Consider the following 20,464-nt stretch of genomic DNA (forward strand, 5'->3'; position numbering starts at 1 on the left):
TTGACACAGTGAGTATAAATGGAACATGATGCCCGGTAAACTAATTCTGGTGACAGTCGTAATGCCGTGCGTTGCCACCCAAAGGTGCAACACAGAGATGGATGGAAGTAACAAGTAGCCTCACGTACCGGGCTGAACACACCATGAGTCAGGTTCACAGTGATAGTGACACACACACACACACACACGTTAATACATGCACAGAGAAACGTAGACAACAAGAGCCTGAAAACAATAGTATGAAATATTTACTGGTTATTAAAGACCTGCACATGTTCTCTTTATGCTAATGTAGATTCTGCTGATTATGTTATATTTCAAACTTAAAATAAGAACGGGGGGGAAATGCTGGAAAAGGAAGACAACGGAAGATGCAGAGAAGTGGAAAACGAGGATGAGGCAAAAGCAAAAAGGCAAGAAACAGAAGGAACAGGCAGATTTTACACACAGAGGGAAATAAAAGAAGAGCGAGGGAGAAATAAGACAGATAGAGGGAGGGAGGGAGGGATGTTGTGGGTGCAGCTCTCCAGTTGGTGTTGCTATGGCCCTGCCCTCACTGCTCACTGAGCCATTTCCTGTTTTTGACCTGAAATCTTTATTTAGAGCCATTCCTCCTCGCTGCTCGGCATTCATGACTCAACTTGGAGTCCAGAGAGATGAACACAGGACTAAAATCAGATCTCCATTCACCACAGATGCTACGTATGCATGCGCGTACAGAGCTACCTCTGCGAACCTGCCTGTTACTCGAGTCCTTACTCGAGCTAAGGCTTCATTCAGGTTAAACTGTGTGAGTGAACATTTGATACCAAGAGATTGAGACTCCGTGTTGCCAAGAATGACAGAATACTCCTGTTTTTTATTGTTTGACCACCAGTTTCCATAAGCTCTGTTGCCTGTAGTGATCAGGCTCTTATAATGAGTCATTTTTAGCCTTTAAAAAAAAAAAAAAATCCCAATGAGATGGCAGTTTGTGTGTCTTGCAATGAAACCTTCAGTCAGACTTCAGGCCTGATTACACCGTTATGAAAATGGTAAAATTTCACTGCAAATTCATTTTCTTGCAAATGAATCGCAGAGAATTGCAGTTTCGCTTCGAGGGGTGAAATATATATGTGGGAACTTTTGGCTCTGAGTTCAACTTTAGTGTACGTTGACATGCAAATTAGCGCTGTTGAACAATAGCAGGCCGTCTTGACAGTGCTGAGTTCTGAGGGAGTCGGAGAGTCATAAATAGATTACTAAACTATCGTAGCTTCTTTGCTGTGTTGCACCATCCTTCTTCTGTCTGAGTATAAACTGCTCCACAAAACAGGAATAGATTGCAGACAGCAGTGTGGTACTAACATGCCTTTTGAATCAACTGTGTGAACCTATTATCCCATTAGCGATCAAGCTAACAAACTTTCAGAGCTTTTTTCTTCAATAAAACTCTTTATTGAATGAAATGATGTACGATCCTGAGAACAAAATGCCAGGCGGGGGAGTAAACGGCACAATATAGAGTAGTTAAATGGACCAATCAGCCCTGTGAGTTGTCACCACGTCACCAAGCTGCAAGAATTTCATGAAGACTTGTGGATAAATTTCACTGTGCCACTTTCTGGTGTTAGCAGGAGAGTTTTAGTGCATCATGACATCCAACAATTCGGTTCTGTAAATCCTGGACTCCAGTAGATGGAAATATGTGTGACTGCAAGTTGATCAAAGCCTGTCTGGAGAATAGGCAGCTTGTCTGAACAAGTAGGGAGACTCGTATTGTGTCTGTGAGTGTATCAGTGCACAACTGGGTGAGTGTGCAGCGGGGGGCATCAGGGGGCACAAACGGTCTGAGATGCCCATTTTCTGCCCCAGGATGCTCCACCGATCCGCATTGATCGACTCTTCTGTGTTTTGTTTGAGTTTACCGGACATCGCTCTGCCATCTGCTGCCGCCGGCTAGGACGGGCATCATGAAGCAGCCAAACAGCACCATCAGTCCAGTGGACATTTCTGTGACTGCTCACTATTCTTATGTCAGTGTGTCAGAGTGGAAAAGGCTAAACAACAGTAGATACTAAAAATATCTACTGAATTACCTAAACTGTAAATATTAATAAAAGGCATTTAAATGATAAGACTATTATAAAAGCACTGGTGGGGCGTTCATGTGAAGGCTCTAAAGCTCTAAACGTGAACACGGCTTGAACTTTACTGTTTCAAAATGCCTGTTTATGTTGTTAATGTTAAATTAGCCGGTCTTATATAGAGATAGAGAAAAAAGAGCTAAAATGTTACATTTTTTGCTGATTGCTTACACACTGAGAGTGAATGCTTAGACAGAAGCATCAAAACCTTAACTTTTGTATCCATGCCTTAAACAAAGGCACTCAAAGTACACATTTTCTGCTTTGCACTTTGTTTACAACTCTGCATCACACTTCTTGCAGAACACTACACACTGTTTCTGACATTAGACACTTTTCACTTCTATTCAGAATGCAAAACATATCTGAAACTGGCAACAATCCACACACGCATAAAACCACTTCCACACTAATTGAACACCAATCGGTCTGAGCCTTAGCGCTACAAATACACCTCAGGTAAGCTCGCCTCTTATATGAGAACTTTGCAAACATGGAGAAGGAGGAGGATGAAGACAAGAACAAAGAAGGGGACCAAGCAATAGACGGAGACATATTTCTGACGACGATGAGGGAGGTTGGGCAGAGAGTTCAGCCCAACCTGAGCCCGTACGCGATAACATCCATAATACGGACATTTAGACTGAAGAACAGGTATGTCTTCAATTTTCTAAAATAGACTGTACCTATGTAGTTGTTGCACATCATTCTGCATCATAGTATAGTCCTACAGTATTAGGTCTATACTCCTCATTGAACAAAAAAAAAAAAAAGGTTGTGTTGATGTTACTATGTATAGTATGACAGTATGTAAAAAAGCACCTAACCAATGACACCGTTTTCTACAGAACTGCCAGTTATGACTGTTATGACTACGTGCCATTAAGTGTCACTGCACTAAACTATAACACAGTAACAGCAGTAGATTGTGTCCTATTGGCACTGCATAGATACATTCACACAAAGCAGTATGTGACCTAGCCAGTAGCCCCCAATCTGGGGGTGCGGTGGGGGGGGGTTGTCTATGGGGGCACCTGCCTCGCCTGTAGCTTGTAGTTTTGACTGAATGTGACCCAACCCACCCCCATCCTTAAGTGAAAATAATGTAGACATTGTAGTCCTGTGTTTTGAGTTACACCATATTCACAGTACAATGTATGCATTTTGTGTTACAGAGAGTCCTGGACGTCGACGCAGCTGCACAACCTCATGAGTTCATTTACATCGATGAAGCTGGATTCAATCTAGCTAAAACCAAGCGTCAGGGCCAAAATGTTATAGGACAAAAAGCCGTTGTGAATGTCCCAGGGCACCTTGTTTGCCGCCATTAGTCTGCAAGGAGTTCTCCATCACCATGCCACCCTAGTTCCCTACAATACTGCACACATAATCACATTTCTGGTATTGTATTGTTATTCTTTTATTGATTACTGTACTGAAATTCTACTTTTCTTTGTGTTTTCTTGTTGTTGTAAAAACCTGCAATGGCAAAAAAGTAATTTGTATATATTTTTTGAAGCCTTTCTATTGTGTTCACTAAAATGTGAGTAGATGTACTGCATGTATGAGAAAATTAAAAAGGTATACAAAGTGCTAAAGACAGCAGTGTTTTGTGTAAAGTACATCAGTGTGTTGTTGCTGCTATGAAAGAGTTATTCAGACGGTGCGTGTGTGTGTGTCCTTTTGTTGCAAAAATGCCATTTTGAAAAGAGATTGTTAGGTTTTGATTGCAGTTTGAATTTTGACATAGAAATGAGATGTTTAGTCTCTCCAAGTATTGTGTATTATTTGGCTTGTGTGTAGAGTTTTGACACAATGAACCAAATTCCGCAACAAGTGTGTAAGCACTCGCAAAAAACTGTAACAGAACATGCCGTGTGTGTGTGCGTTTGCGCGCGCGCGTGTGTGCGTGTGGTTGTCTGTGTGTGTGTGTGTGTGTGTGTGTGTGTGTGTGTGTGTGTGTGTGTGTGTGTGTGTGTGGGTGGGTGGAGCAAAGCTGTCGACGTCACCTCTCCGGGCAGCTGCTCGGTTTCAGTTTCTCCTGCTGCCTTCACGTGCTCCTCGTAAATTTACTGGCCATTACAAAATGGATTCTGTCACGCTGCTGTCTCACTGATAAAGATAAAAAAACAGAAGGGAAATAGTGACGACCTCAGGCGTGCAGTCTGTGTTTTAAGCAAGTCAAAAGCTTTAGTGTTCCTCTGGAATATAAATAAATTCAAGGCTAAAATCTGTCTGCAGCTGTTGCCTTCAAGTCCCACAGGGCAACTTCAAAGGAATGCATCCGCACAAGAGTGTTTCACATAAAAGTCCAACACAGACTGAAGCTTAAAAGATGAAGGTTGATTGCTCAATTGATTAGCTGGTTGATTGATTGACTTTGAACACAAAAGGAGTACTTTAAATTCAGTTGGCAGATGCTTTTGACCAAAGCAACTTACTGTAAGTGCATTCAAACTCAAAAGGAACAAGAGCTAAATGTCATCAAAAACTGGAAATGCAGGTCTCCCAAATAAACTGCACATTCAGAGATGCCTTAAGTGCTGCTTATGGCCCTTTTTTTTATTAAATGACATTGAACTACGCATTCTTGACAAAAACGAGCCATGGCAAAAACGTATAGATAGTCACAGCCTTGTTTTTTGCTCTCCGTCATCTAAATGTTACATCTTGGTAAACTCCCAGATATTTATATACAGGATTTACTCTTTTTCAGTAATGGGCCAGGTGCCACACGTTAGCCCGTCCATTATAATCCAGTCAGGTCATGACAAGCAGAAATGGACATATTTACGTCTTATTTTCCTTGTGACCTCTTTCTGTGAAGTCACAACAACTGCGGGACTTTGACCTCGCAGCGCTCGTCTATCAGACTGCGTCCTACAGTTCCTGAACGCAGCAGCGCTCCAGTGAGCGGAGCGCAGGCAGTTTCTCCTCCTATCAGCGCCATTGTGTGACAGAGTCTCCGGGAGCGAGGACGGCTTGTTTTTTCGTAGCCGACAGGACTGTTTAAATACCCCCTTCCTCTCTCATCCATGTTCCTCTTTCAAACTCCGGCGGACCTGGATACGGTAAGACACCGTTTCTATCTTTCAAAAAGCTAAAGAAAAACAGTCCGGCGCGGCAATGTTACCTATAATGAGTAATAGACGCGGTGAAGGCTGCTGTTTTCAGTAGTGCGGTGGGGTAGTGAGCTCTGCTTGGAAAAGTTTTCGTATTAAATGGATAATATCTACCGGTAATTGACCTTTTTATCTCTGTCTGACCAAAACTCATTCCAGTTTCCACTTTCCAGTTCATCACTGCAGAGAAACGTCCGACTGATAAACTTTTTATTTCACCGAAACACATCGACTGCTTCCCTGAAATACTCTCACTCGTCGGCACACACTCCTATAATAAAAAACTCCACTTTGGCTTTTCTAAAATGTCAAAAAGAAATGTCTGAAATGACTTAAAATGGCCTAAATCTGTATAAATGTTAACACTATTAAGTGAAAATGTATTTATGGACAGATATAATGACAATTAAGCCTAAATATTGGAAGCCGTGTTGTCAACAGTATGGAAGATGCACAAAAGCCATTCACAAGCACACATACTGTATATGTGATTTAATTTTCATTGATCTTTCATGTGAAGCTTGTTTCTGTTCACCTGTAAACCAGCTGTGAGGTAGTGAAATGTGTCTTTTTTGCAGCGTACATGAAGTGATTTAGTGTCTAGTGTGGGACCGTCTCAGTCAGTGAGGCTGTTGTGGTGAGTGGAGGGGCCTCTTGTTTCGTAACGTGCACCACAACACAGCAGTCTGCTCTTTCTAATGACAGTGGCTCTTCTTCACTACTGTCGGCTCCTCGCGCTGTGACCCTCGAGCTGCACGTATGTCACATCTCAGGATGTTTTTCTGAAGGGAGGACCCACGACCACGTAGTCTCGCACCAGACCACAGAGTCTGATCAAAAGCTGAAATCCATCTGAGGAGGAGTTGGTAGACAGGTGTGATGCAGTCATACAGCTGTCTGTAGATGAGCAGATAACCACAGTGAGAAGAAGGGAAGCCTAGTTTTTTGTTGCATGGGGAACCCCTCGGGAGGTCCTCGGAGTCTAGATAAAAAAAACAACGTAGATTTTAAATTTCAATGGAACATTTCCAGCTAAAATATCTATTCTGATCAATTTACAGTCAACAATTTAATGCTGAGATTATCTCAACAAACTGTGCAAAAGTAATATGCCTTTAATTTGAAAATCCACTCCCTTATCTTCATTTAGCAGCCAGTATTCCCTCCAAATCCCTTAAATTTCCTCCCAGCTCACTACTGGTATCTTCCCACTCAACATATCAATACTGATCTGGGAAGAAATTTTTCAAATTTGGCGACACTTTAACAAAATAAGAGCGTATCTTTAACACATATCCTCACAGGCAGTTTTAAAGAAACGTATAGGAAGCCACAAGAGAGGTTGCAGGCTTTTATTGTCAATTTCTAAAGCAAGAACTCAATGATATGCGAGTTGTGTTGCTGAGGCTACCCTGTGAGGGACGGATGTAGCAGCCTGCGCTATATTGTATACCTTCAGTAGCTGAATTCCTGTAAGCAGTAATAGTAATAAGGCTCCCAGTGCAGCAGCAAGGCTCGCACTGGGTTGATAAGGATTATACTTAAGTAATAAGGGTGCTGCCGGCAGGGAAAAAATGATGACACTTGCAGCACTGAAGCATGTGCTGCTGTAACAAGGTGGGCAATGTGGTAATAAGGCCCATACTGCTGTGATACCACGGGCGCTGCAGTAATAAGGCAGATATACTGCAGTAATAAGGCGGATACTACTACACACCCAGTGACCAGACGTATCGACGCCGTAGATTTCTGTAGTTTTCTGAGGCTCCGTCGCTGGAAGTGTCAAGCTGTGTTTTCTCCCTGAAGAGGCTCGGTGGAAAGAGTGGAGCGCTCAACGGCATGTAGACACGTCTGCTGACCTAAATCTGCTCTCTTCTTCTGCCTTTTATTTATAGACTTAAGTGTGTGTGTGAGAGAGAGAGAGAGAGAGAGAGGGAACATTTGTGTGTGAATACACTGCTGACCAGAAATCTGAGATGGACAGTCACTTATTTTACATAATGTGTTTGTTATTGTGTTTTAATGTAGAGATTGTGTTAAAACTATACATGATGTAAACTTTTTGCAAAGCAGTGGATCATCCCTGTAAATAACCTTAAGAAGATGTTGAAGGCTTATTAGAAATCTGGATTTTGCTGTGAATGAAAATGATCGCAGAGAAGAAGTGAAAGGATTGATAAGAGCACCTGTCAGGAGTCTCTGTTGCTACTGGTAGATGTGCTTTCTGCCGTAGCTGTGATCAGAAACCTTCTGCAGTCTAACACAACAACCCACAACCCAAAAGTATTCAGCTTATTTTCATATATGACAAACAAAAGCATCAAATAGTGACATTTGACAGTGAAATTCTGACAAATTGGTTGCCCTTTAATTACTGACTCTAGTTTCGTTATGAGTTCATTATGAGAAAAGTATTTACAAGTCAGTGACTCTGTTGCTTCGCCCCCGACCTTTGCACTCCCTCCTCGCTCCTTACTCCTTCACACTGCTTGTTATGTTGATAATCTGAACCTGAGATCAATCTCCAAACTGCAGACACCTTATCTTGCAAGGCAAACACTTTCAATCAGCTGTAGAAAGAGCCCAGCTGTTCGTTCATACAAATACAAATCGGGATCGCCCTCTAAAATGAATGTTAATGCAGTTTACTGTCGACAAAAACAAGCATTCAGCTCACTTTTAATCAAAAGAGATATCTGAGGATCAAAGAGCGCCTTGGTCAGAATCCTCCAGACGTCACTCAAACACAAACTCCTGTCGTTTTGTTGAATCTATCCTGAGCTTCCCATGCCGGGCGCTCACACCAGTGTCTCTTTATTAATGGGATGCTGCATGTTGCGCAGTAGAAGCTGGGGTGTTTTGTAACCAGGTCCGTCATTATGTAAGAGATCGTAGTGAATTCCCTGTCTGATACCCAGCTGACCCGTGTCATGTGAGCGTTTATGATCACTATGAGGGAACACACGCACACACACACACACACACACACGTACGGACATTGTTACCAGCCGCATGATTGGCTTATTTATTTTGCTTCTGACTCTCCTCTACCATCTGTCTGTGGTTGTTGTGGTTCCACAGCAGCACTTCTGAACACGTTTCAGCATATTTCAGATTGAAAGTGCTCGATTTAGTGATAGTGTTTAATGTAACTAACACTAATACTGGTCTGACTCCAGGCTAGAATATAACTCACAGTCATGAAAATATTATAACTTTAAAAGTCGGCTTAAAAAAACTGCAAAATGAAGCCACTCGAGATCCAAAAAACCAGATTAAATGATCGTTTTTAATTGTTATTCACCATCTCCATCACATGTATGAACTCAACCTTGATTTTTTTTACCTTGATAAGTCTTGAAAAATGTAACGGTGTCACTTCAGTGTTTCAGGTTTTGGAGAACCATAGAAAGAGCAGCTGTTGGGGGGAAAAAGACACACATGTTTTCCTGGTGGAGGGAATTTGCCTGTTATTTTGCAGACCAATGCAAAAGAGCGGCTCAAAGATTTCAGAGGAAAAAATAGCTGGCGAGCTTTTCGATCGTGATGGGTTATTCATGAATACCAGGTGTAACGGCGCAGGAACTCAGAAAACTGTAATAAAGCAGTATAACGTGAGTAGATCTAGCTGCGGTGGCGTGTATGGTAGCAGTAGTAGCGGCGGGAGAAACAGTAGTAGTAGTAGCTATCGTCATGGTGTAACTGTATCTTAAGTTGTGTGTGGAAACATAGCTGCTATTGAGTGCAGTGGGTCTGGTCAGGCGAGCACTACAACGCACTATCTCTTCCTCTGGGTTTTGTCTGGAATGTGTTTACTAGTTCTACATTGTGTGTGTGTGTGTGTGTGTGAGTGTGTTTGTGTTAGGGAGAGAGACACACACACACACACACACTGAAGAGTGAGTTAGACAGTGTCGTCCTCATGTGCAGAGCTGGATGCGTAACGGCGAGGAGGAACACAGTCATGCCAACGTGCTACTGTAAGAATATGTCATAGTACGCATACAGCACAGTGCTACATCTACCTGCAGCAGTGTAGCACGTGTGTATGTGTGTGTGTGTGTGTGTGTGTGTGTGCGTCCATACTTTGTGCATCCAGAGAACCTGAAATAGCCCGATGTGGAGGTGAGGGGGAGGGGTGGATGTGCAGCTCAGGCATGGAAACCAGCGTATCCGGTTACAGGATCATAATATCACTGCAGAGTCCATCCACTAGCACTGCACTACTGCATGACACACACACACACACTCACACACACACACATACATACATACATACACTACAGCCAGCTCTTGCATGCTCTATGCATGGGTGTGTGTTTGCAGGCACAGTTGACAGGCGAACACTCTCATGCATGCACACATATTTGACATCACTAGTGTTTTTATCGTTTGCAGCCTCGTTACATGATCAGATTTATACTTTTCATTTATTCATATGTTGCTGCTCGGTTTATGTTGGGCCCACTTGCCTGAACTTTGCACGTAATATTATCGTAACACACACTTAAACACCGGTGTGTCTTTCTGAGATTAAATGAGAGATTTTGATGCTGTTCTATTCTATTGCAGTTAACTCTTACCAGTCCTCTTATGAAGGAGACAAGCGGTGTAAGCCTGGTTCTCTGTGGTTGGTTTTTTTGGGTTTGTATCAGGATATTTTGGTGATATTTTAGGCTGTAGGCAAAACCAGACAAGTGTTTATTTTGAGAAATCTTGCTACCTGGTGTTCTTTTCACAGATGGGATCACTGTGGAGCAGGCAAAGCTAAATGCTGGATATCAGCTCAGCTTTTTGCGGAGGACTCGTAAAATAAGATGAGAGAGGAGCTGCAACGTAATGATGATTATTTTCATCACTGATTATTTTTTCAATTAATTGTTTAGTCTATAAAATGTAAGAAAACTGTGAAAAAAAAAATGCACATCACAATTTCCAAAAGTGCAAGGATCATATAAGAAAAGCAGCAAATCCTCACAGTTGAGAAGCTGCTGTAATTTTCTGCATTTTTATTTAAGAAATGTCATAAATAATGATCAATTATCTACACAATTTCATTTTCTGTATTTCACAAGACGCCTGAGTGATTGTATGTATTGATATTGTTACAAGTAGTGTCATATCTTGACACTCATATGATATTGGACTGGATTGAACCTGATTGTAGTGTAATACAGCATTTTCATCAAGTTTCAAATCCATACAGCGTGAGTTTACTGCTGCTACTACTGTAAATACTCTTGTATTGTCACAAACACTTTGTGTCCAATTTAAAAGTAATGATTACTGAAAAAAAAGCTTATTGTGAGCTTCGGTTTAAAACTATCAGTAATGCCGCTGACTGACCTTCAGAAGTGCTGATTGGTTAACCTCTTGTCATTGCCGGTTACCTCTTTGCTCCAACGCTTCTGCTATATTAACCTCATGGAAAACCTTACTCGTGAGACAGTTTTCAGTGGTGCGTTAAGTCACAGTGACCTTGAACGAAGACCGCGGCTCCATTTTGGATTGCAGTACTCCTCCGCCGCTGTGCGTTATCTACGACTCATTTATGATCTGTTGTATTCATATCTAGAAATGGCTCATAGAGTGTAGGATGGTCCTGGGCCTGTGAACTTTGACAGTCAAGTGGAGAGGAGGGGGGGGGGGAGAGTGAGGAGGGGAGGTGAAGAGCAGAGGGAGGATGAAAAAGAAAGATGGAAAAGACATAAAGGAAAGAATGAGTGAAGAAGAGAAGAGGTGGAGGAGAAGGAGAGGGAAGAGGAGGATAATGAAGTGGAATGTAAGGGGTGGGGCACCTCTGGTATGTCAGCCCTGCACTCTGTATGTGTGTGTGTGTGTGTGTGTGTGAGTCTAAACACCCTGCCATGAGTCAGTGAGTCAGACATGCGCAGCTGCTTCGCCTCTCAATCACACACTCGCAAACTGCTTTGAAACTAACTCTGTCGCTCTCTGTTTCTGTCTCTCTCTGATTCGCCATTTTCCTCAAAGCTCCATGAGCTGCTGCAGTCAGTGCAGAAACTGAAGTAGTCAGTGGGAAAAAGTCATGGACACCTAATGTTAAAATGAGCGGAGGATATGCAGTTGATCATAAGAAAGCGTTATGATCGGGGCTCGACATTAACTTTTTAAGGCACTTGTCCTTCGCACAAGTAAATGTACCTTTCACAAAGTCACTTGTCTGGGTAAAAATGAGAAACTAAAGACGCTCTAACTTCCCTTTCATTGGGAATTTTATGCTGTTGTTCAACATCTGTGATGTGAAAACATCATTTCCACATTTCCACACAGTGCACTGCAGTGTTTCTCCTGCCGGCTGCAGACAGCACTGTCAGCCCAACAGTCCAACACACTGAGCACAAGTAGTTTATCCGACTTTGCTATTTTATACTTATATGATATTATTGTTAGCGATTCACATTGACATTGTTCAAGGTTAAACAAGGTTAAATATCATATTACAGTAGGATTTCTTATGTCCTAGGCCTGAAAAAATGTAAATGTAATTATTGGACTGTCTGGTTGCACTACTAGACTAACTTACAGTTACAATGACTGGAGGAATAAATGCAATGTAGGGATGCTGAGCAAAACTCGGGAGAGACTCAGCAGCCAGACATCGGCTGAGATTGTCACTAAAATGAGAATAGCTGGTCCACCTTAAAGGTCAGTCCACCTTAAGTGAGCCTGGTCAGGTTAGGCTAACCCGTTGTCACTAGCTTTGGGGATAACCCCTTCCCTTTATCAGCAGGTAAGCGGGACACGGGAACTTTACATAGCCAAGTAATGAGTGGTACATAACCTGAAGACAAACGTTTTTTTGTTTGTTTGTTTGTTTTCAGTGACTTTTAACTTGTCTGGTGGAGCGAGTAAATTTCTCTTCCACTTGCTCTACAGAAAATCCACTTTTACATTTGCTCTGATGTTTGTCCAGCTCTTGTAGCTCCAAACTTCAATAAAAAACCTGCAAAATCACCAATAATCCTGAATCTATACTAAATAAAGTAAGCTCATGTTAAATGTCAGGATGATAGGAGCTTATATGTGCGTTTGAAGATGTTTTCAATCAGTCTTCCTAGTGTGAATGTCACAGCTCACTGCTAGGCTCCAAATTGTTTCCCTGCTTTGAGGGACTTTTTACTTAACTTGAGCCACCTGGACTGAGATGCATCAAAGAAGAAGTAGGAAGCGACATGGCTAAAACATTATGAAGAGTGTCTTTGAAAAGTAGATGTACTTTTACTTGAATTAGATGTCTTACATTCTACGTGTCTAACTTTGACATCACCTGTATTATATTTGTTTTCTGGTTTCCCTCCAAGGAACTGAAACACGGAGACTAATGGCAGTTGAAGCATCCATTAGCGGCGCTAACTACTGCAGAGCTCATAAATTTGTCCCTTTGGGGGAAAATTTTGTTTATTGACCCAAATCAACTAATCAGTCAATGTGTTTGTGACAAGTTGTGCTTTGTTTGCAGCTGGTTTATTTTCAAATTATACGGCTAAGAAAAGCTCCAATTAAACCAGAAGTTGCAAAAAGGTACTTTACAGAAACATTGTTCAGTTGGAAGTAATTATTAAACATTTACTCCTCTGAAAACAGTTTCCGTTTTTATGTTTTTCCTTACAGATGTCTGTTAAAGCAAGAATGTTTTGAGTAATGCCGGGATCAGACTACACAATATTATTGTCTTTCACAATGGTCGCCATGTCATAGTCACTGCTCATGCTAACTACTGACCTCTGGTGTCTCATAAAAGCTTACAGTGTTGGCTGCGCTTGCTAGTTGCATGTTAAACAGCTTTTATTTTGCTAAATGCGCCAACTGTATTAAAGGAATAGTTCGACATTTTGGCTTGTTGGCTGTCTTGCTGAGAGTTAGATTAAAAGATAGACACCACTCTCATGTCTGTTTATCAGCTGTGGTGCTAAAGCCATGAAGCGATTAGCTTAGCTAGCTTAGCTTAGCTTAGCTTAGCTTAGCATAAGGACTGGAAGCAGGCTGAAACAGCTAGCCTGGCTCTGCTCAGAGTTAAAAAAATGCCTACCAACACCTCTTAAGCTAGTTAATTAACAGATTGTAACACTTTGTTCATTGTTTTAGAGCAAATATGCAGGCTAAAGACAAAAGGGTCTCAGGATAGAAGGTGTTGGACAGATTGATAAACCCTCTTAGGCACATTTGTGATTAGTTTGGATCTAAATTAAATTGATTTGACTTCACAGGGCAGTTCAGCTGAGAGGAGCTGGTCCAGTGGTTTTTACATAATGTTAATATGAAACCGCACATGTACAGACCTTCTTGAGTGTCTTGCTCAAAGGCACCTCAGCAGCAGTTGTAGTAGAGAGCCCAGAGAACATCGCTCATTACCCTTCCACCTTTTACAAGACTAATCTAAATCTCTCACCTCCTCCTCCTCTTCCTCCTCTTCCTTCCTGCCCCCCCCCCCCCCCCCCCCCCACCCCCCCACCCCCCCCACCCCAGCACCCCCCTCTTTCCCTCCTCCTCTTCTTCCCTCCCCCCTCCTCCTCCTCTCCCCCCCCCCATCCCATTCTTTGTCATCTCTTTGGGTGAATTCCCAGCTGACTCTGTTTGTCATGGCAACCAACCAGTCGTGGTGACTGGGCCTGCAGCTCACACTTCCTGTGTGTGTGGTTGTGTGTGTGTGTGTGTGAGGAGACGCATGCGCCGTGTGTCTGTGTGTGTGTATGTGTGTGTGTGTGTGTGCAGACAGCGACTGGCTGCATGAGCCTGTCAGCCTGGATCAGACTCAAACACACTGCAGCGATGCCTGTTTTTTCTTTCTTTCTTTCTTTCTTTCTTTCTTTCTTTCTTTCTTTCTTTCTTCTTTTTCTCTCTCTGTCTTTGCCTTAATGTTTGTCTTTGTTCTTTCTTCCTTTCTCTGTAGTAACAGTGACACTATCAGGTAGTTTGATTAGTAAACTGTTGGAATATGTTTTTTTAGGTACTGTGGCTTCATCATCGTGCATTTTTTTTCTCTTTCTCCTCTTCCACTGTATATCTCCCACCCCCCCATCCTCAACCCTGCCCCACCCCCCCACTAAGTAACTCAATGTGCTATTCTAATATGGCAGGAGGAGGGTGGAGGGGGTTTGGCTTTAAATCTGGCCTATGATCCTGTGGTACAGCAGGGAACGCTGCTATTACATAACTTTGAGTGTGTGTGCAGGGCTACAGTATGCAGCGGTGAGGCTCCCATTGCAGCTGCTCTTGGTTTCAATGTATGTTTTTTTTAAATCCCCTGTTGCAGTAAGCTTGTTGCTTTTAAGCAGCTTCTTGAATTACCACATTTAAGCTTCTGGGTTTCAGCCGGCAAACTTCACTGCTGAATATGTCGGTGCTTCAGTGAGCTGAGATGTGGTTTGACGGCGATAATCAAATTCTGAGATTTTGTAGTACCACTGGACTTAAATGAAAGGCCAGGCGTGAAATTTTCTGGGAATGTCAAAATTATTTGAGGTGTATTCCAGACAGGAAGGAAGAACAGTTTGTCAAGGAAGTGCTCTGAATTAGTTACAGGAAGCCATTAAAAAGACCAATGGCGGGGAAACCCTGTATTTAAAACAGGTTAAGTTATTAAGAAAGATTTGTTTTTAATATGTTATTCAAAATGTGCTGATTTGAATTTTCACAAAGTTCCCTCTACTGTTTTCTAGCATCCTTAATGTTTTCCCCTGGACTAAGAGGGACTGGCCCAAAAGGGTGTACTACCATGACAACTCAGTGTAAAATAGCCAAAACCAGGACTATATTATTCATTTCTGATGATATTAAAGCTGAAACGATAGTCCATTAATTAATCATTTGAACAGAAAATTGATCATCTTCACAATTGATTAATCGTTTTGAGTCATTTTTTAATCTTTTTAGTCTTTCACTGATTGTAGCGTCTTTTCTTTGTCTTATATGATAGTTAATTGAAAATATTTGTTTTTTGACCAAAATGGACCAAACAAGCAATTTGAATATGTCACTTTTGGCTCTGGTAAATTGTGAGGGGCATTTTTCAAAATTCTGACATTTATAGTCAAAAGGATTCATCCAATAATTGAAAAAAATAGTCATCAGGTTATTCAATAATGAAAATATTTGTTAGTTGATGTCCTAGATTACAAGCTTATAAAGGTCACTGATTTCTTAGTCGAGCATCAAATGAACTCCTGTCCTGTCTCTGGTTTTGTTTTCCAGATATATGTTTGGTAAAGGTGCGAAGCGGAAGCTGGACGAGGATGAAGAGGGGCTGGAAGGCAAAACGCTGGAGGCGTCGGTGGCGGGAGGGGGACTAGGCCTCGGTCCTGAAGGCCTGTCCAAGGTATCGTACACCCTTCAGCGGCAGACCATCTTCAACATCTCCCTGATGAAGCTGTACAGCCAGCGGCCGCTTGGCGAACCCAGCCTGGAGCGCCGCGTCCTCATCAACAACATGCTGCGACGCATCCAGGATGAACTCAAGCAAGAAGGCTCCCTGCGGCCGTTGCTCCTGCCGCCCTCACCGCCGCCTGACGACCCTATGGATGAGGGATTTCGCGAGGCACCACCCTCCTTCGGTGTTTTGTCAGCAGCAGCGTCAGCACAGGTGCCCCAGCCTTCTGCGCTGTTGATGCCGGTGATCGTCCCACCGCCTTCACCCCACCCGTTGGTGCCTCCCACCTGCCAGACATCCCACACCTGCCCCGATCGTGTGGAGGCCTGCCCCGCCCCTCTGGAAGCCTGCCTCACTCCAGCCTCCTTACTGGAGGAGGATGGTGGAGATTCAGCCTTTTGTGCTCCATCTCCACCCACTCCTCCTCTGTCGCCTCCCCCTGCGCAGCCTCCACCGTTGCCGTCGGCACTTCTGGGCCAGGTGTCCCCCAGGGTCCCTGTGCCTGCCTCGTCCAATGACGGTTTCGCCTCCGCTCTGAGTGACATGGAGTTGGGTCCTCCCACAGCCATAACAAGGACAGCAGCAGCTAATACTACGACCGTGACTACCTCCCCAACTCCCACGCCACTCACCCAACCCTCCCACTTAGCAGCCCTGTCCCCAACATCCATGGGCCCACCCAGAGACTGCAGAGCCATGGGTGCTAAACCAGAGGCAGCTGGCGTCTTGCTAGCAGAAGGCCGCTGTGCCGAGCTTCGGCCACTGGACACTTTGCCCACACTGCCCACACTGCCCCCTGGCAGCCTAGCAGACATTTCCTCCTCTCCTTCCTCCTCTCCCTCCTCTTCCTCGCCCTCGGGGTTTCTCTCAGACTTGGCGCTGGATGATGTCCTGTTCGCCGACATCGACACGTCCATGTATGACTTTGACCCCTGTACGACAGCAGGGGCCGTGGGCATGACAGCGGGTGGCGGCCTCGCCAAACTGTCGCCAATGGTGACGGCGGACGACCTCCTCAAATCACTGGCCTCGCCGTACAGCGGCCCCACCCCCCAGGTTTCAGCCAATCAGCCTTTCAAAATTGATCTGACAGAACTGGACCACATCATGGAGGTGTTGGTGGGTTCGTGACTAGCAGACACCACCACCTTTGAAACACAAAGACAGTTTAATCCGGAGAACAGACTGGAATGAAAATTTGGGATGGATTTAGGGTTTTTTCCTGGTTGTTCTTTTTATGTTTGTTTTTAAAAAACTCTCTTTAAAGGTCGGTAATTGTAAACATCGATGGTGATGTCAATTAGTACTACTATGACAACTACTACTACTACACAACACTGTGCATGCACTGTGCTCGCCTTTCCAAATATGGAAATGAAGTAACCGGGAAACAAAGACACACATGAATTTGTATTTCTATACTTGTGAGGACCTCCATTGACTACGTTCATTCCCTAATTTAAACCTAATCCTAGTTCTAATCTGTAACACGGACCTAAGCCTTAACCCTGAAAAGTTACTGTAAATAGAAAAAATGAGGACCGGCAAATTGTCCTCATTCTGGAGGATCTTTGCAATCATTCTATCCTTGAGAGGACATTTACTCCTCACAGGTATAGAAATACAAGTGAACACACATAGACACGACACACACACAAACACACACACACACACACACACTGAATTCATGGCTTTTAGCAGATGAGTGCCTTTCAAAATGACCACTTATTCAATTCCTGTTTTTACAGTATTTGTTTTTTTTTTCCTAGTTCTTTTCACTTTAACAGCCTAGAGAGGTCACTCCCTCGATGTTTTTAATTTATTCTATTGTATTAAAACTGTTATTAAGTGAGGTAATTTCTCATGATCAAATAATAATTATTTAATCTTTATCTTATTACAGATGCTGTTTTATTTGAAAAGCAAGCATAATAAGTTTTTACAGAATACATTGTTTTACCAGTGTGCTACATATTAGCTTGGCTATATAATTACGCTTCAGCAATAGCTCTAAAACATAGTGGTTTGTTGAAGCCCTTTGATAGAAGGAGGTGTCTGTTCTTGTACACATCATGTCTATGAATTCAGTTCAGGTCTTGTTTTTTTCTTTACCTTCCTAATTGGCAGGCACATAACTGTGCTGCATGCTATTTTACATAAACACGGTCGTATGGGCTAGTTATCACGCTTCAGTTACAGCAGAATTCAAATGAGCTACACCCACAGGAAAGTGTTTACATTGGAAGCAGCAGCAGCACCAACACAGCCTCTCGCATCCCAGTCGGATGGACAAGATCTAAGTCCAACTTGAGCAGAGACTTCAGGCTCCAAAATCCACTCCACCACTTGCTTTTTTCTTTGAGTATTTAATTTGGCTTTATAGGACACAGAACAAATCAGCTATCACAGATTGCAGGGACAGTCATTGCAGCACCAATGTGACTCCATAGATTTCTCAGAATTGCATAAAGAAAAGGAAAGGGTATATTTTAGGGGAAATGCCTTATTTTGGGGGTTTTGATCCAACAGATTTAGCAACGAGTGACAGACAAATTGCAGTGCAAAATTACATATTTGCAGAGTATGTTTACTTGTGTTTAGGAAAGAAGCCCTTATATGCCAAATCTCAGGGTTCTGCTCACCTCTGTACATTGTGCAGGACAGTTTTGAGGTTGACCCCGAACCGCTTGGATGTTTTAAACACATACGATCGCTGAAGGGCTAAATCTGTCTCGTAAATAATTTGAATGTGGATTTCCACCGAAGTAGGAAACCCAAACCATGGTGTTAACCTGATACTGCAACCATGCAAAAGGCTCTGTTGTTTCAAAACACTACTCCCCTGCACAGTCCACTACGCATGAGTTTAGGCACAAAAAGACAAAATGTGATGGCTGAGTGCAGCATCTAAGATCTACATGCTGTTTTCCCAGCAGACCACACATGCACACAGTTTTTCATAGAATGGGAGTACTCAGTTTACCAGTCTAATGCTGTGTCCACATTTGAGCCTTTATATGCTGATCTACTGAAGTTAAATATAGTCAATTTTACATAAAATTCCCATTTATATTTTTAAAATAATGGAGTTGATGTCACGTTTAATAATTCAACAACTGAAATACAATTCACAACTGTCCCTAGTACACAGATTTATTTATTAACTGTCATGGATAAAAAAGTATAGAGGAGGGGTTTGCTATTAAAAGGATTTTTAAAAAAAGATTATCTATTAAGTGTTTTAGGCTAAAAACAGCATTACACAGTGATCTATACATTATCAGACTACTGACCTTCATTTAGAGTTTTTTTGTATCATGCATTCTGAATTAGACCAACATGTTGGCACCAGGATAGTTAGTTGCCTTTTGATAGTTACAAGGCCTGCAGAGGACACAGACATTAGTCGAAGTAGTTACAGGATAACAAAATAGTACAGGTTTAGGAGACTTCAAGGTGCAAATAAACGGTTAGTTTTTAGGAGCAGAACAAAAAGTTGTGAAATGCCATTACTTGCTGCAATATTCAGAAATATATTCATTATCAATGAATCAGTAAAGGTCAGAGTCATCACTTTGCCTCCAGACAGTAAAAGCAATGTGATTTCATAGGCTGAAATGTTGAAGGGAAAATCCACCCTGGGATACTTCTACAATGTTATTTATCACCAGTCAGTTATGTTCAGTGTATTACAGGAAGTATGTGGTGTTTCCTTCACTCAAAACATTTCTGTTTGCTACATTGTATTATGGCTTATTGGGGCTACTTTGTGAAATTGGAATCTCTGAATCTTTGATGAGTTTCTAACATTGTTGAATATCAGTGCAAAATGCTTTTTAAGCCCCCACTGTGAGGGGTCACACCAAAACCTGATGTTTAAAGCTACATTCATTCTTTTATTGGCCATTTGGGGCAGCAGAACAAGCTGAAACCAAAATATCTGATATATTGTACATCCATAGCATTCATTTGGAGTTGTCATCTGGCCACTTGGTGAACATAAGTCCAATATTCGCTCTCCTTATAGCTCTGTTTTGGTCTCCACCAACTCCTGAAGCAGGTGTTTGGCTCTTTAGCTGTGAAAATGCTCCACTATGTACGCTAGCTAGTAGCTTTGTTTGTAGCTTGTTGCAAGGCATGTAGCATAAAGCGTCACAGCCTTTTCACTAAAAACTACTGCCTGCTGTGGATACGAGCAAAGTTGTTGGACAGGAAACTAAAACAATAAGATAAAAATGTAACTTCAGAGTTTGGTGTTATTGTCTGTGGGTGCATCACAAAAATATTTATTAGTGCAGCTTTAAATGACATTTTACATCATTTTAGCCTTTTCTGGTACCAGACTCCATTGTAATGCTGTGCAGTGAATCTCATCATTATACATATCATTTATAGTTATCACACAGAGAGACACTTCAGTGGATTGGAAATATTTAAGGGTGGATTTTTCCTTCAAAAGTAGTTAAGTACTTATTTACCCAACAAACCCTAAACACAGACATGCTGTGTCTGCCAACACAGCCTTGCTATGGTGTAAAATGGTATGTTAATGGTATTTCTAGCAGAATTCCCAGCTGGTGGGACTCAGTAGTTGTTAATGGGACAGAATGCGTTATCTGGAATCCAGTGTGACTCATTTTACTGTGTTAGCCAACAGCAGTGAGGCTGGGGTGATGTTAAAACTTGTTCCAAGGGAGATCATTAGCTCCCCAGCGTGCTTTTGACCTCATCTATTGTGTAAATGAAAAGCATTTTAACTGAATTCAAAGCAGAGTGTGAGCCGAGCAGACGGCAGCACCACCTAATACTGTTTGTAGACGACTGCGTCA

General features: G+C 42.4%; 1 protein-coding gene across 2 annotated transcripts in view; it reads left to right on the forward strand.

Moving 5' to 3' along the window:
• The window catches only part of sertad2b (SERTA domain containing 2b), a 41,063-nt gene extending 21,192 nt beyond the window's left edge, over positions 1-19,871 (forward strand). Inside the window, exons 1-2 of one of the 2 annotated variants that reach the window (XM_042434036.1) lie at positions 5,063-5,197; positions 15,461-19,871. In XM_042434036.1, the coding sequence (XP_042289970.1) occupies positions 15,465-16,766 (1,302 nt within the window). In that variant the 5' untranslated portion in view covers positions 5,063-5,197; positions 15,461-15,464 and the 3' untranslated portion in view covers positions 16,767-19,871. Of the gene's footprint in view, positions 1-5,062; positions 5,198-15,460 lie in introns of those variants that run through there. The other variant, XM_042434035.1, reaches the window with a different exon arrangement.
• The last annotated feature ends 593 nt before the right edge of the window (positions 19,872-20,464 follow it).

The sequence above is a fragment of the Thunnus maccoyii genome, chromosome 14, assembly GCF_910596095.1.
Source record: "Thunnus maccoyii chromosome 14, fThuMac1.1, whole genome shotgun sequence".
Lineage (NCBI taxonomy): Eukaryota > Metazoa > Chordata > Actinopteri > Scombriformes > Scombridae > Thunnus > Thunnus maccoyii.